Below are 17,570 nucleotides of genomic sequence, written 5' to 3'. Positions count from 1 at the left end.
TAGTTCGTGGTAACGTAGAAAACAAGTTATATTAATTTAAATTCAATCTAAACCGAATTTTTAAATGCTTTCCGTTTTATTTTATTTATGTTTTTTTAATAGATTGGTTTGATTTGGTTTCCCTAAGTTAGGTTAGGTTAGTTTTCATTTTATTTGAATTGATTTTATTGATATTTAATTATTTAATGCCATTAAACAATTTTAAATACTAGCGTATTTGTAAATGTATATTATTAATAATTAATTTAACCCATTTTTGAAATTTTTAAACATTTAATTTTAAATGTATTTTTAACGTGAAACTTATATTTACTGAACTTGTATGGTAGTTTGGGCTTCAAGGTATAGATGGCGCTAAACAGCACAGTCAAAATTTTATTCCAAGACTGAAACTGACGAACGTGTTATGCAAAAAAAGGAGGTACGCCGACCTCTCCGTAAATGAATCCTGCCAACACCTTCTAAGCCAATTTCGTTCGCACTTTTATTACTGAAACCTTCTAAATCACTTATAACCGATTCCTGACCCAAGTGCGAACCTAGTTTGGGAATGCTAAGTAGACAAGCTCAATTCCTAGAGTCTGCATTTGGCAAACTGTCAGTGGGAGATGGACGCATTTACTAGAATTGGCGAGCCCCGTATTACCTACTCCGTATTAATCCCTAAGTAGTCGGATTGATGCGATAAACGCTAGCCCGCAGAGAAAAAAAGCTCTTCCCTTAAAAGCCCCCGAGCCTACCTATGCCTTTACATTGTTTTAACCCTGCCCGCTCCCCGAAATTGCGCGGAGCCCCCATTTTTGTAGGCATAGACGCGTCGTCCTCAGTTAGTCGCTTGACTTATTAGAATCGAAAGGTTAAAGAAGGTGGCTTCCCCTTCGCGCGCCCGAGAGATGGCGCCACCAGTAATTGTTCAAAATTCCCTCGCGAACGAGCGAAAACATTATCGCGCTTTTAATATTTTGTTTTAACGTTCCCGGCCGATAGGTGGCGTGATTTTACTAGGCGTGAGGGAAATGATCCAAGCCTTTTCCCGCTCGCGTGTTGCCTCGGGATTTTAAAGGACCGGCTTTTGGTTCGGTCAATTAAAGGGGCGCATCCGCGGGCGGCTAATAAAAGACGATGCGTTTCCAGTTTGCGAGACCCGACTTTATTTATGACTTTGCCTAGTGCTTTGTTTCGCGACAAGGTATAATTTTATTCGATTTTTGTTATTAACGGTTTAAGGTTTGGAAGTTGTACCGTTTTTGGTCTTTCGGCTATAACGAAATTTCGGTCTTTGATTATAATGGTGATTGAATTTAACCTCCGTCTGCGTTGGGTGTAGATTATAATTTATATTTTTGGTAGGCTTTATTTAATTTTTAGTTAATTCACAGGCGGGGCCCCGTTGGCAGATTGCCACGACCTTATAAACGGGCCCGGGTAAGGTCTTCTAAACGGACCCCAGGTATAGTCTTCTAAACGGGTCACGGGTATGGTCTTATAAATGGACCGCAGACATTGTCTTCAAAATGGGCCCCAAGTATAGTCTTCTAAACGGGTCCCGGGGTATAGTCTTCAAAACGGGCCCCAAGTAAAGTCTTCAAACGGGCCCCAGGTATAGTCTTCAAACGGGCCCCAGGTATAGTCTTCTTAACGGGTCACGGGTAAAGTTTTCAAAACGGACCCCAGGTATAGTCTTCTAAACGGGTCACGGGTATGGTCATATAAATGGACCGCAGACATTGTCTTCAAAACGGGCCCCAAGTATAGTCTTCTAAATGGGCCCCGGGGTATAGTCTTCTAAACGGGCCACGGGTATGGTCTTATAAATGAACCGCAGGCATAGTCTTCAAAACGGGCCACGGGTATAGTCTTCAAAATGGGCCCCGGGTAAAGTCTTCTAATATTTCTCAAATTTCAAAAGAAAATGGTTCAAATATTAATATTATCAGAGTATAATATATCTCTGAAGAATAGTTTCAAAACCCGACTAATCGGTAAAAAATTAGCATCGTTTCAATTTTCGCATATTTTTTCCATTTACTAATTCCCAAAATTCCAAATAAAAACTTTTACGAACCAATTACGAATATTCTACAAATTAGAATGAATTTCTTTTCATTTATTTTTAAAGAGTAAGCAATTTTCCAAATCGTTTCAACGGTCATTTGTACAAAAACGCCTCATTTTTGGCAATATTGGCAAATATTTTCGCTTTATAACGAGATGAAGGCTTAGTCTAAAGGAGTAGAGAAAAAAGGTGCTCCTTTTTTTACACGTTTTAATATTAAATGGAATGGAATTTTTCGAAGGGACTAAAAAGTTAGTTTCTTTTTACTTCTTCACACGTTGACATCTCGTTCCCAAAAATTCTTTTCGGGTGAAAATGTAAGAGCCCCTCTTTCCCAACGCCCACTCCTTTTCTTTAAATTTCAATGAAGAACTCCATCGGTTTCACGGAGGCCCATGAAAGAACATTTTGAATCACTCTCTGTAGCTAATGATCTTTTTTATCCTTCTAGGAAATGAATTCTTTCAATGCATGTTGCTTTTTTTTAAACTCAATTTTCCTGTTTAATGTTGAAGCTACTCGCGAAATGTACAAAATTGCTTTTTCTTTTAAAGCGTGAAATTTTTCCTGTCCAATGAAAAATTTAATAAGGTCTTGTTCCTATTTTTTTAATTTGCCGCGAGGGGCACTACTTTTGACCTTTTATTTTTGACATAGCACCGGCTTCGGGCTACAATGGAAATTAATTACCTGTTAGGCCTTTCGGAAATATTAAAATATATATTTTTTCTTACCTAATGGCTTTTAAATTTAAATTTTTGCTCACTTTATGGTTAAGGTTTTTTGTGCCTATAATTAATTCGCAATTGCTAGAGCAGAAAATAGAACATTACACAGTTCAAAGGCTGCAAAAAAAGATTTCCTCTGGAAAATCTGTAATAATTTAGCTTTAAGCCTTGGGCTTAAGAAATGTATTGATCATAGTTAATATTTCAGGGCTTAATTATTACATCACCTCGGGCATTAGCTGTATCGCAAAGAGATTAAATATGACGTCATAAATTTACTGCGTGGCATTAATCAACCCCTATTTGAAGAAGCTGACTTCACATCAGGTCGATTTCGTCTACTTTTGGACGACCCAAATGCGTCGGATTTTATCAATAGTTCACAGTATAAAATTGACAAGCATATAATTTGAAAAATAACAAAAAGTCTTCGAAAATAAACGAATAATTTCTACATTTGCTTTTACGTCAACTGGTTCAGTAACATTTTGACAGATGGCGCCACAAAAGTTAGTTCAAAAACCAATGCCCTGGGGAACCTATAGACAACAAGATCGAAAATGAAAAATAAATATTTTTACTCCGTGTTAATTGAAACGTGCCACCGCGAGCGTGCGTCACGCGCCGTTATTAAAAAGAAGCGGGACAGAACCCTAATGTTACGTAGCGCCATCTTCAGCATGGTTGGGTAAAAACATTTATTATTTGCATGGTGTGATTAGCGTGGTATGATTTTACAGGCAACGTAGAGATGGTCTAATATACAGAGTGTACACTGTGAAATAAAAAATGTAAATAACTGAAAAAGGTTTTTTTTTTATAAATCTCAAATTTCTATGGAACATTCCTCGTGCAGGGGGATATTTAACTTCAATTTCTCGGCTTCGGATTGGTCAAATTTCGTCAAAGCAAAGTTTTTGAAATAATAATATGGCGAGCAACAACTTTCTAGTTCGAACCGAGGGATTGGTCACTCCGCGAACTCGGTGTACACTGTCGTACCTCTGACTGTGCTAATAAGAGTTCGTGAACTCTTAAAAATCCGTACGTTTAACAGAACCACGGCCCCCTGCACGCGCTCAGGCTGCTCGCGACGATAGCGGCCCCGGCGATCGACTGAAAATTGCGAAAGTGAAATTAGTTAACTTTTTTCCTACATCGACCTTTGGCGCTGACGTAATAACTAAGAAATGGCTGGAGTATATGGCGAAAACGTTCCAATTTTTCTAGTTTCATTAATTATTACTAATTGTGTAATTTTAGGGTTATAATTTCTTTCCGTAATCTTTAAATTACTTATTAATAAATAAGTAAAATACGTTTGGATATTTTTTAAATCAAAATACGCGCCGAGAAAACCAGACAAAGAAGACGCTGTCGACGTTAATAATGTAAACAAAAGAACTACACATGTGTCCGCTTGTAAGTTGTTTTAATATTTACAAAGTTAACTTCAATTTAAGTAAATAAGTAGTAAATGTAATGCAGATTATAAAACTAGAATATTATTTTTACAGTTAACAAAGTCAGACAATGTTGAAGATTGCTGAAAATATATGTATGAGACATGTAAGCATTCGAAATCACAGACTCACTAGTCTCACTCACAGTTCACAAATCACAATATGGGTTAGGCCTAAATGTAGAGATTCCCATTTTTTTTACCATAATTTAAGTTAAAATTGGTTTTGGTTAATTGCCTTTAATCCATTCCTGACTAAGAATCTCGATAACTTAGTAGTCCCACGCTCACATTAAAGTAATCAGCTTTTTTTAAGTAAAATTCATCAAGATTCAATTAAAATTACTGGATGATGTAGGAACATGCTGGATGATGTAGGAACATGCTGGATGATGTAGGAATATGCTGGATGATGTTGAAATATGCTGGATGATGTGGATAAACATTCTTTTCGTTTCTGTTGGTAGTTATATTCGAATTTGAGACCTTATCGTATATTGGCCCATATGTAATGCCACCAATTAAGTAATAGGTAGTGACGTACATCTGGTTCCAAATCCTAAGATTACGCATTAGCCTCACAACAGACTATCATTAACTGAAGTTCCTTAAAATGCAAACCACAAACCAATCTTCCATGTGAAGTGTATGCTTCATTGACTACAAAATCATTCCTAGAGATGCTCTTAATCCATAGTTTGTATAAATTTTCATCAGCGGGTAACTGATGAAATGACACTTTGGCCTTCTTAAAAGTAGATGAACACAATGGAACAGAACAATGCTGGTATTTTTTAATTGGGTAAATTGGAGGGGCAGGTCACTTCCTTGATTAACGACGCATCTCTCAAAAGATTAAATCGTGATTATTTTGATTAAATTCAATTTAATCACGATTATGTCGATTAAATCATGTTTAATTTATTTAATATAATCTTTAAATCTGATTTAATCATGACTAAATGATTAAATCTGATATAAATGATTGAAATGATTAAATCGTGATTAGTATGATTAAATCGCGATTAGAAATTAGAACGAGAATCAGAATGATTATATTGCTGATTGGAATGATTATAATTGTGCGTGATTTTATCGAGCTTATTAGAATAATTTACTAAATAATTAGAATTATTATTTCGTATTTACCGCGCTCGATAAAATCTCGATTCGACCGATTATATTGATTAAATCGTGATTAAAATGTTTAAATCATGATTAAAATGTTTAAATCATGATTAAAATGTTTAAATCTAATTAAAATGATTAAATCCTGATTAAAAAGATTAGATCCTAATTAGAATGATTAAATCTCGTTTAAAGCGTGATTAGATTTTTTGATCTTGATTAATTTTTGTTAAAGTCATTCAACAGTACTAGTCTGTTCTTACTAGTCAGTTTTCTGTTGTACTACCATCGTTTCATTAATTGTAATGTATATATATATTTTAACCAAGTCGAAAATAAAGCGTTCATTACTTGTAGCTGATGTCACTGGATTTATTTCGGTATCTGCGCTCTGCTCCGTGTTGCTGTTGAAAACTTCAACAATTTTTTTAATTTTAATTACCCTGATTTAATCACGATTACCTTGATTTAATAATTTTACTATGATTAAGACGCACCCAAAATGGAAGTGACCTGCCCCTCCCGGTAATTTTCACTTATTAAAAAAAACAGGATAATAGCATTTGAGCAAAGCATTAATGTTTTATCTTATGCAAATTATAAAGAACAAAGATTGGTGAATATGACAAAAATTATGAGCAGTTATCATAATTATAGTCTTAAATAACTACAAAATACAGTTTTTAATAACTTGAAAACTCATTGCCAATACAAAACTTAAACCATTTATGGTTAGGCTTAGCAATAAAATGTTACCACTCAAAATATTGAGATATTTATTAAAAAAAAAATTTTGAAATGAAAACTTACTTACTTACTTAAAAAGTGTAATTACTAATTGTTTGTTACAAACTTCTCCAAATTCAATAAAACAGTTGGAAAAAAACTTCACTAATGCAAATTCATCGCCATTGAAACGTATGAAATTGAAACGTATGATAGATTCCGGTTGTTACACCAGCGTTCCAAGCGACGGAAAATCGCTGTCGCGAAAATACATGGGGAGGAAATTCTTTGCCGGGGCCGCTATCGTGCAGGGGGCCGTGACAGAACTAAGTACGCGAACTCGGTGTACAGGTCATCCGAGAGTGACTTATCCCTCGGTTCGAACCAAATCCGTAAACTCAACGGTTCTCGAGATATTTTTTGAATGACTTTGAAAACATGGATCAAGGTCATTCAATTTTACACTAGTAAATGTCCCAGTGAACGAGGAGCGTTGCATAAAAATTTGAAATAAAAAAAAACACGTTTTTCAGCTATTTATAATTTTTTGTTTTTTAGTGGACATTGAAAGTTTAATTAGAATGAATAGCATAAGTATATATATGTTGAATCAGTTAATTTCGCATATCTGCCATCAGGGATAAAAGTGGTATCTGTAGGGAGTCGTTTAGTACCCTAAAAGGAGTAGTTTTGTATACCTTAAAGGGAGTAGCTAAGAACCCGGAGGGGAGTAGCTTTATACCAGAAACGGTGTAGTAAAGGAAGCGAAAACGAAGGACAAAAGTACCACAGACAGTGTAAATAAACACCCTTAAAGGAAAAATGCTATTTAAATCAAGTGTCGGCTCTAGGTGAAGTAGCTCTTTTTTCAACAGATGTCGCTAGCGTCGAAATCAAAACAAGATGCTGAAGCTACATTTTGACAAAAAGGCGGGACATAAAAGTATGCTTCGGGTTGATTGGCTCGTTTGTAAATTTGTCAATAACTTATTATATTAATTGTTTACAATATATTTTCTATGGGGTATATAATTTAGGTTAAAGTTAACTAAGTAGAATAAAAGTGGTCTAAATATAATACTCTATAATGGCTCTCTGACGACGTTATTGTTTCGCTATTTTGAATTTTAGCTTCCGTTCCCATTAATAGATGGCTCCACGCTCTCCACGAAAGTAATTTATTTCGAAGATTCGGATAGATTCATGGCCATCTCTAATAACAGGGGCATTTTCATAATACAGGTGGCAATGATAGAGCCAACAGTTGCTTTAAGGTGTAGAATAACTGCCTTATTAAACCCGTGAAGGTTTTAAATATGAGTTAAGAAAAATTAAAAAAGGTTTGAAAATAAACCTTTTGTTTTAAGAGTGTATACAGGGTGTTACGGATAGAGTACCGAAACTTTCTATATGCATTATATGGGTCTCTATGAGTAAAAAATATCTAATAAACATGTGTCCTAAAGTGCTTCGTTTCAGAGATATGGGCTCCCAAAAAACTACCCCAAAAACCCGGACACAGCCTTAAATCTGGCAAGCAATATTCTTCCTTGAACCAAATTGTTTTCATTAAACTATCAATTGTTTTTTTATCCGTGAGGCGAGAAACTTTAATAACATTAATGTACTTTTAGAAGTAAAATGAGTTTGAAGACAAATCCATTTTAATTTTGTGATACGATTTTAATTATTAAATTTAAAAATACAAATGTCATAAAAATTCTAAAGGAATGGTTTAAAAATTGCCTAATTCGTTTTGTAGCTAATATGACACATTGGTCCAGGAACGCTTATTGCACGGACGGGCCCAAGAAAAATGGGTTAGAAGCTCAAAGATTCAACCAGCAGTAGATTCCTAATCTAAAATCTCCTCTCTGGATTTCGCACGTTAGATCACCCTGGTTACCGAACAACCTACGCCCGTAATCTTTCAAGTATATGAGACTCTTCTGCCGTAAATGTCTTAAGCCTGGCCACGCTCGCTTGAGAGTAATTCTACGCTTTCGACAAGCGAAGACTTTGTTACTTAGAACGGCTTTGATTAATGGTTTTCGGAAGCAAACTGGCGTAACTTTCACTTATCCGGGGCAAGATCGCCGCCTATTACCGACAAAAATGAGACTCGACCTGCCGGTGGTCTCTATAGTTTCCAGCAGGGCCGCCAAATACCTTCCCATTCCTCTCCGATACGTCAATTTCGAAAAAAGAGCCGCGTATTTTTTCGGTAAGAGTTATCGTCCGTCCGAGGTCGCTACTGTCTATACTTAAATAGGGGGTACGTTCTGTAGCAGTCAACGGAAAAAACCCGATCAATTTATGTTTTCCACCGATGAGCTTTTTCGTCATAATGACGTCGTAAGTTGCTGAACGCTTTTATTCAGTCATCGGTGTTTTTTTTAAATGGCGTAGCTTTTATAGTAGTTTTACGTTAGTAATGACGTCAGTCATCGGAGTCACCGACTCTTCCAGCCGATGACTTCGGTGAGTAACCGATGACAATCGTGACGTCAAAACCGGAAACGCGAAAAAGCGTACAGTAGGAAACCGGAGTCCGATGAGCGCTGCTGAACGTAGCCAGGGTCAGAATTTCATTTCGTCTTTAGAACGTCCTCGTTCGGTATAGAGGTTAAGGACCCTACGTTTCGAACGCGAACGCCTACACGTTTTCGTCTAGCTAACGCGGCAATTATGTGCATTCTAAGTAGCCGTTTGAGGAATTATAAAGCTGAGCTAATTTATCATTTGTGCCACCAGGTTTAAGAGAACTGGCGCTAGTTACGTAAGAGACAAGTAGTAGCCCGTGCTAGTGGACGATTTTTTCATTTAGAATGTACTCATTTTAAAAGGGATTATAAAGTAGGACGTTCGCCGCTAGGAGCGCTAATGCTTGGGATGATAAGTCTGTAGTAACTTAGTTCTACCGTCATAAGCACGTGCGCCTATTTGAAAGAGTTTCCGGGTTTTCTACGTCACTAGCTTTGGCTATTCATAGTTTGCACCTAACGGAGGGGCATGTGGTCTCCATGGAAACTGGGAGGGGAGATCAAAAATTCAAACCATTTCGCGCGTAGCTACTAAATACGGAACCATTTTGTTGGTAATCTGATCAAAGTGACAAAACGTACGAAAATTAAATAGCAGTTTTGGGTACATTTGTTCGAATTTCATTCGTCCGAACGGTGGTACAAATGTCCGAATGATCATTTGTCCGAATGCCGGAAAACAGGATCGTATGTTCGAAAATGTATTTCATTTGTCCGAAACATTTATCACAACTTTTGTTGGTGATTTAGTCGTTCAATTTATGTTAACTTTACTGGCGAATTTCATTTGTTCGAATAATCGTTTGTCCGTTTTTTCAAACATTAGGAATTGGTTGTTCTTTTTTAAATATTGTTAATATAAGAAAATAGTAACATTAACGTGAATCTAACCTAACCTAACCTAAAATATCCACAACATTCAACGCAATTCCCACTTGCTATATCGGCCAAAGGAAAAATGGACATCATAGGATAAAATGATTAGACATAATAAAAATCCAGACAAAAAAAAACAGCAATAAGAAATACTAATTTAGCGACAGAATTCGGACAAGTTATGCTACCGATTCAGACGAATGAAACAAACAAGTTGTCCAATTCGAACAATTGAAACATTTGTTATTTCGGATTTTCGGACGAATGAAATTCGAACATTTGTTCCACCGTTCGGACGAATGAAATTCGAACATTTGTTCCACCGTTCGGACGAATGAAATTCGAACAAATGTACCCAAAACTGCTATTTAATTTTCGTACGTTTTGTCACTTTAATTTCTAATTGAACTACTCAAACTATTTTTAATGTGAAACTAAATTCTTATTCATTTGAAAATATTTTAAATCCGAAAACAGAAACTGTTAACCCTCACGTTTTACTAAGAAATCTACACCAGCAAAATGGTGGCGTTGTACGGTTCTTGCTCAAATTACATATTTATTCTTGGTGCATATATCTATACTTGGAACTGCATCATCGATGACGTAGGGATGCCATCTATGTATTATCAAGAATATATTTATTTCTACTTAATTCGGGAGAATAGAAAGGTTAAGAAAACTGGTAGGTATTGACTTTGTACAATCTACACTAGTACAAGTTCTCCAGACAACCGAATTCCCATTACCCTGAAGCCTACAATTTTGGCGGTTCTTAAATGAATTTAAGCAATTTTCCGCAAACTTCTTTTCAACGCAGGAGGACATTTACTACTGGAAAGGATTTGTTTCCGATTCGAAAGTTGTTGCTCGCCATATTAGTAGTTCAAATAATTTTGATTTGACCAAATTTGACCAATCAGAAGCCGATAAATTGAAGTTTTGCGTGAAAGAATAATTAATGCCTTCCGTGAAATGTTGAACAACACTATGAACTCCGTCTTTAAACGAGCTCAAGCATGTATCGTAGCCGACGGTGGCATAATTGAACCGTTGTAAAACTATTCAGTATTTATTTGATTTAGTCACATTAAAACTAATGAGATTGGTCAAATTTGGTCAAATCAAAGTTATTTGAACTAATAGTATTTCAAATTTCTATTTAACATTCCTCGTGCAGGGGGACATTTATTAGTGTAAAATTTAATGACCTTGAACCATGTCTTCAAGGTCATTAAATTTTACACTAATAAATGTCCCCCTGCACGAGGAATGTTAAATAGAAATTTTAAATTTTCCCAACAAAACGTTTTCTCAGTTATAATTCGGTTATATTGGAGAATACCATTTAAATCTAGAGTTACGACTTTTTTAAACTAAACCTTGATGATTTTATATTATCTTTATTTTATGAAAACGTCTATTCCAAAACACTTAATATACTATACTCCCTTTAACCTCTCAATTATCGAGAAGCTGAGCGTCTGTCTAAATGAGTGCTGGAATATATTGATGCTGAGCCAATGTAAGATATCCCCATCTCTTTTAACTCGGAACTGATGAGAGGAGAAAATAGACAGCGCGGAAGGATGTAACAGCGACGGATTAGGTAAGCAAACAGCGTTAGTGACTTACCTATCCAAGGAGATCGCGACCAGAGTGTTGATGGAAGCGCTGACGGAGACCCCTTGTAAATAGGACACGGACTTGCACATAAACCAGCCCAGCATCCAGGCTGCAATCACAAAAATAGCAAAACATTCATACAGTTATTTCATTAGCGGTAACCAAAACACTAATATAATTAACGATACACACTAATTGAGAGATTAAACCGACTTGGAAGATAGCTTAGAGTGGGTATTTTTCGACCAACGAATGAATTTTTTTGCTTAACAAAGTTAACAGTCATCACCTACTTAAATCTGAAATTCAGTCCAATTTTTTAAATAAATTCTGTGGATCTTTAAGATTATTTCAAATTATTCTGTGGATCTTTAAGATTATTTCAAAGCATTATGTGGATCTTTAAGATTATTTCAAGTCATTCTGTAGATCTGTAAGATTATTTCAAATCATTCTGTGGATCTTTAGGATTATTTCAATTCTGTGCAGCTTTAAGATTATTTCAAATAATTCTGTGGATCTTTAACACTATTTCAAATCATTCTGTGGATCTTTAACACTATTTCAAATCATTCTGGTGATCTTTAAGATTATTTCAAATCATTCTGTGGATCTCTAAGATTATTTCAAATAATTCTGTGGATCTTTAAGATTATTTCAAATAATTCTGTGGATCTTTAAGATTATTTCAAATCATTCTGTGGATCTCTAAGATTATTTCAAATAATTATGTGGATCTTTAAGATTATTTCAAATAATTCTGTGGATCTTTAAGATTATTTCAAAGCATTATGTGGATCTTTAAGATTATTTCAAGTCATTCTGTAGATCTGTAAGATTATTTCAAATCATTCTGTGGATCTTTAGGATTATTTCAATTCTGTGCAGCTTTAAGATTATTTCAAATAATTCTGTGGACCTTTAACACTATTTCAAATCATTCTGTGGATCTTTAACACTATTTCAAATCATGCTGGTGATCTTTAAGATTATTTTAAATCATTCTGTGGATCTCTAAGATTATTTCAAATAATTCTGTGGATCTTTAAGATTATTTCAAATAATTCTGTGGAACTTTAAGATTATTTCAAATCATTCTGTGGATTTATAAGATTATTTCAAATCATTCTGTTGATCTTTAAGATTATTTCAAATCAATCTGATAGTTTAATATAAAATGTTGATAATTATGCTTCCTATCAGGGCCCGCGCAGTCTATGTGGCCCGGGTTTGAGGGTACATTTCTGCCCGAAAACGTAAAGTAATAAATTATCCCATGGGGCCGGGAGTATATGTTTTATCGGGCAGCGGGCACGCTCTCGATGACTCGGCTCCTAAAGTGTTATTGTAGCGCTTGTAAGTTCATTTTCTGTTGACAACTTGACAAGAACTCGTGTAAACACTGAACCGAGTTTAGCTTTGGTGTTGTGATTAAAATACCAAAAGAGACGAGGAAATTTTGATCAAACAAATTTGAGGAGACGTGTTTTGAAGATAGAATTTTGGATAATTTGTTATTTCAAACCAAAAAACCGTTGTTTGTGCGCTTGAAACATGTACAGTCCCGGACAAAAGTTTCTGGACACTTTGTTTTTCAAATGTTTCAAAAACCGTTCACAGTAGAAAGTCGATTAATACCTTTTTGGAAAGTTCAAAAAACGGAGGAATTGGCCGACGTCCCGGTATACGACTATTTTGAGTTGTTGACGGTGTTTTATGATATTTCTTCGTAGTTTTTTCGGTAATTCCTCGCTGCCAACTAAAACTGACTTAAATTTTAAAGAATTTCGATTAGGCTTAAGAAGCTCGATTTTTGGTTTTGGTTTTTCTTCAATATTATCGGAAATACTTGTCCGATTTTGAAACCAGATCCGGTTTTGGAAAGGAAACAATTCCGTGCGCCGATCGGTGTTTGTCACGTGCAAGAGTGTCACGGATTTCTATTGGTTGAAAAGGCGATGTTTCGGTTTATTAGGCCTCGGTCGAATACTTATTCAATTAGAAATAAAATTAGATAGCAATTCTATATGCGTTGTTAAAATTTGTTGTGAATAAAAAACTTCGTTAAATTTGCATATATGGGATTTTTAATTAAAAATACACTAAGCCTTGTCTTACTCAGTTTCGATCTGCTTAACAAATGGTAGCTAAGTTCCTTAAATTGACTTTAAGAAACGGTGGTTTCGTTTACTAAATTTTACTCAATGCGACTTATAGCCCTCTTTTAAGGAGATTACAAATTAAGAGATATTTGGTTAGTTAAAAATTATATAAAAACAAATTACCTTAAAACATACATGTAGCAGCAGTTACACAGACGTGTTAAAATAATTTTCACACGTCTTTGTTCAGTACATATGTTTTTAAGATTTTTTTTCGACCATTTTTCTTTTAATCTCCTTTAGTTTTTCAAATATATCATTATATAGTTTAACCCCGCTATAAAAAATTGAGTTTAATTTCTTTGTAATTTTACATTGGGGTAGTTTTAAAATACTTTCAGATAGATTATCAGAGTTATTGCTTATATTTTTGTTTATAAAATTAAGACCCTCCAAATCTACTCCTGGCATTAGTATATTTCTATTTGGGCCTATTTTAGACACTAGGGGACTCTGCGCTGAACGAAACCTGGATTGCGCAACAACTTTGAAAATGAGCTGGGTGATAATGTAGGCTATTTGTCATACTTATAATTATTACGTTACTTATGATGATATATATGTCAATTTGTCATAACATAACTTGTAATTGCACCGACTATATCAGCAATTAACGGTACCCCTACGAGTACGTTTGCTCCCGTAACATCTTTTAATCACTTTTCTTAATTATTATTAATGAGACGGCAATTTTTTATCCCAAGCGTATAAAAACATTCTTCGAGTCGCTTATTTTAATTGAGAATGATATTATAAGCTACTACTTTGGTTTTTATTTTCGGGTCTCCCCGACTGTGTCTAAAGAAGGGGCCCAAGTGGGCGAATACCGTCTTATCGACCCGAGGGGCGACTCTTGGGGGGAGGGGTATCTTTAGGACCCATAAAGCAGTTAATTAATGTGTGGCCCGAGCACAGCAGCCCATCCAGATTGGCATCCTCCTCGGCCTTTAAATTAGCTTTAAACGTCTCTTCTTTTTTAATTTCGTCCCTTCTTTCCTAGCCAACGCGCTTCGTCGCCTCGACACCAAAATTGCCGCCTCCTCCGGCCTTTGATGGCGCTGACAAGTAGTCTCGGGTAATTTTTAACGGCGCTGACCAGAGTCCGTATAATCGGCGGGAACGCGTTTAAGGAGTTGAATTCCTAATGAAGGATACCCGAGCTGACGTGTCCGCCAGTGACGCTCGAGATATATTGCAGCCGGCCGCACGTGCTTGTCTTTCTCGTTAAAACTAGTTCGCGTAATCGCTCGTTGATGCACTCGATTCTCTAATGTCGTGATTAAATATTTTTCCACTTTGACGAGTTCCTACTAACAGTAAAGTGTAGTGACAACCTGATAAGTTTCACGCTGGATGGATACTTTAGTCTGTTCTAGGATTTTGAGATTGAGTAATCCTAGAAACTGTTTGACGTTAATTAACACCAATTCTGTCCTTGTGAATAGTTTGTGTTTAAAATAGTAGAGGAAAACATATTTCCAAAAACGAGTATGCGGAAATACGGTTAACAGTTCTCTGCTCTTGCTTTTAAGGGGAGATAATACAGTAAAAGCCTCTTTTTCGTTCAAGCTGAACGTTTCTGTTTTAACAATTACATAATTGAATTATAATTTTCTTATTAGGCTGAACCTTCCTCTAGTGCTTAAAATAATTTTGATAATTCTAATATTAATAGTTAACGAGATATAAGGTCCTAACTAAAGGGTAGTTTGGGCGCTTGCCCAACTTGTTTAGCTCCGGGGATCCGAATTAAAATGTAATAACTTAATTACTTTTAAATTTAAAATTGTCAAAATTATTATAGTCACTAAACAAGAGGCTGTTCTACACTTAAATATTAATTTTATAAGTTAAAATACAAAATTAAAAGAGTTCAGCTTGAAATCGCGCTAAATTAGACAATGGCCACTGTTGTCTTCCCCCTTAAGACGTGGAAATGTCCCACTTATACCGTTTTCCCTTTAGCTGCTCTGAAACGGCTCTCAAATGCCACTCAGAACGAGTAAGTCTTACGTCTGACGTCATCATTTCAAGGAAAATATTTGGGCTAAAATTTGAAATAAAGGCATAGCAAAGTCCTATCATCTTTCCCAGACAGTAAGTTACCCTATCGGGATAGTTCAAAGACCAACGCCATTAGATAAGAGTGCAGAGAAGTGTTACCAGGCCAATAGGAAAATGGACAATAGTGGAAAATAATAATAATCAATATTGCTTAAAACAAATAGCTTGGTGGAAAAAGTTTAACTATTAATTTTAAAGCAGTAACATTATACCTCAATTAGTAAGGATGCAACCCAAATAGTCAAAGTACAAGTGAGACTTGCATCTTATTAAGTCTCTCTTATTTATAATTTTTAATATATTTTTGGTAGTGTTGTAAGTCGGAAAATATTCCGTATTTTTCCAAAAAAAAAAAAAGTTTTCAATCCATGATTAGTCTAATATATTGTTTGCAAATTTAAATGAAGCGGCATTTTCGCCTCATTTTTTCGAATCTAAAAGTATAACTAAACCTCTAGACTAGCTTTAAACTGATTAACAATGTAACACTATTAATGTTTTGTAGTATGTTTACTGTTATTAGACATTTTATATCGATAAAAAGATTAAAAAGTAAATTCATGTTTCATTTTTTTTATTTTTCCGATTTGCGGAAAATGTTCCGCAATTAGGAAATGTTTCCGCATTTTATTTTTTCGGAAAATTAACAACTCTATTTTTTAGTAAAATTTAGTAAACGAAAATGAAGCAAACTAAACGAAACCACCATTTCTTAAAGTCAATTTCAGGAACTTAGCTACCATTTGTCTTTCAACCTGTTTTTAAACCTTTTAATTTTAGATATAAATGTAGTAAAATCTGCCTTAATTTGGGTCTATTAGCCCCTGTAGAAGTGTTTGACCCGCCGCATAGCGGTGTTCTGGGACAAGCCCGCCACCAGATGTTTAGAGTTCAGTGTTTATAAGTACAACTAACAATACGAGTAATTATTTTTTAAATGTATTTTTTATGATATTGGTAATTTACATAAAATACGTGGTCTAATTGAGGTTCCATAGAGTTTATAAAAAAGGAGAAAATAGGTTTAATTAGGCATATTTAAGTAAATATTGACTATCGAAAATTTTCCCATCAATTCTCGAAACAGTCAGAACACTGAAAAAATTATTTTCTTGAATTCAGTTAGAATATTTTCCCTTCACATTGTACGAGGGTTATCTTAGCTTTACATGGTACTTCGATTTGATAGCCAATGCATTTGATTTCTAATTTAAATTTTATGTGTGTATTTATTGGCATGGGAACACTTTAATTTGTAATTTCGAGAGGAAAAAACCGTAAATATTTCCTTTTTTTTATATTTTTTGGCACATTATTTTTTCATCTGAAGACATTGTACTCTCTTGTTTTTTTCCTTGTCATAACTTTGTGAAAATAGGCCTACCTTGAAATTTAAAAACCACAGATTATACATACTAATAAACCTAAAGTGAAAATGTTTAAAATTCTAAATTGAATAGTTTTCAGAAAAATACCCGGACCAATCAAATTGAAACGCCACGTATGGTAAAAAAACGACCTAGTATCTCGAGCTTTACAAACTTTCTGCCAAAAAGGAATGAATATAAAAGGAATTTTTAAACCAACAAAATAGTAACAGTTGCGTGGAATTTATACGAAGGTCTATTTTATGAATGATTTTGAAAACGGGCAAAATTTAAGCAACGTATCTTTAGCGAACCAGCCTTTGTTTCGGGGCGAGGTCCGCCTATAAATTTCTGTCCAGGATAATTTTCTAGAGTGAATGAGGGATTTGAGATTTCTGAGTAGTTGAATGTATATTTCGTCGCCGTTAAAACAAAACCACGTATCTTTTCGGTGGCCTTTTTGAGAAAAATTGATTTTTTAATTTTGCAGGGGCTTGTGAAATCGCGTGTTAGGTTTTTACATGTGAGTTAATTTTATAGTTAAATAATTTCGTTTCAATATTGAATTTATGAGGATTTTAATTTAAAAATATTTTGCTAAAGGGGAATTTTTAGAGATACGTGGTTTCGCGTCATGAAGTGAGATAGGAGCTGAAAATAAGCAAGATGCGTGCTTTTGCGCGAAATAAGTTGTGAATATCAAAGATACGTTTAAATGTTTTCTCGATTTAAAATAATAAATATCATTGCAACCTATTAATGTTTTTAATGTTAGAATGGTAGAATTTAAATATGTCAATTTTGACAAAACCACGTATCTCAAGTTACGTGG

At 34.8% G+C, this 17,570-nt stretch overlaps 1 protein-coding gene across 2 annotated transcripts in view; it reads right to left on the bottom strand.

The window, feature by feature from the left end:
- LOC149928502 (neuropeptide SIFamide receptor-like) overlaps positions 1 to 17,570 on the bottom strand; it is a 158,138-nt gene that overhangs the window by 5,572 nt on the left and 134,996 nt on the right. For both annotated transcript variants that reach the window (XM_090158323.1, XM_090158322.1), the window contains exon 2: positions 11,155 to 11,254. In XM_090158323.1, coding sequence (XP_090014449.1) covers positions 11,155 to 11,254 — 100 coding nt within the window. The remainder of the gene's footprint in view (positions 1 to 11,154; positions 11,255 to 17,570) is intronic.

The sequence above is a fragment of the Leiobunum rupestre genome, chromosome 9 (genome assembly GCF_980474605.1).
Source record: "Leiobunum rupestre chromosome 9, qqLeiRupe1.1.hap1, whole genome shotgun sequence".
NCBI lineage: Eukaryota > Metazoa > Arthropoda > Arachnida > Opiliones > Sclerosomatidae > Leiobunum > Leiobunum rupestre.
The sequence above is the reverse complement of the archived record's forward strand: the minus strand, read 5'-3'. Positions and strand labels throughout refer to the sequence as shown.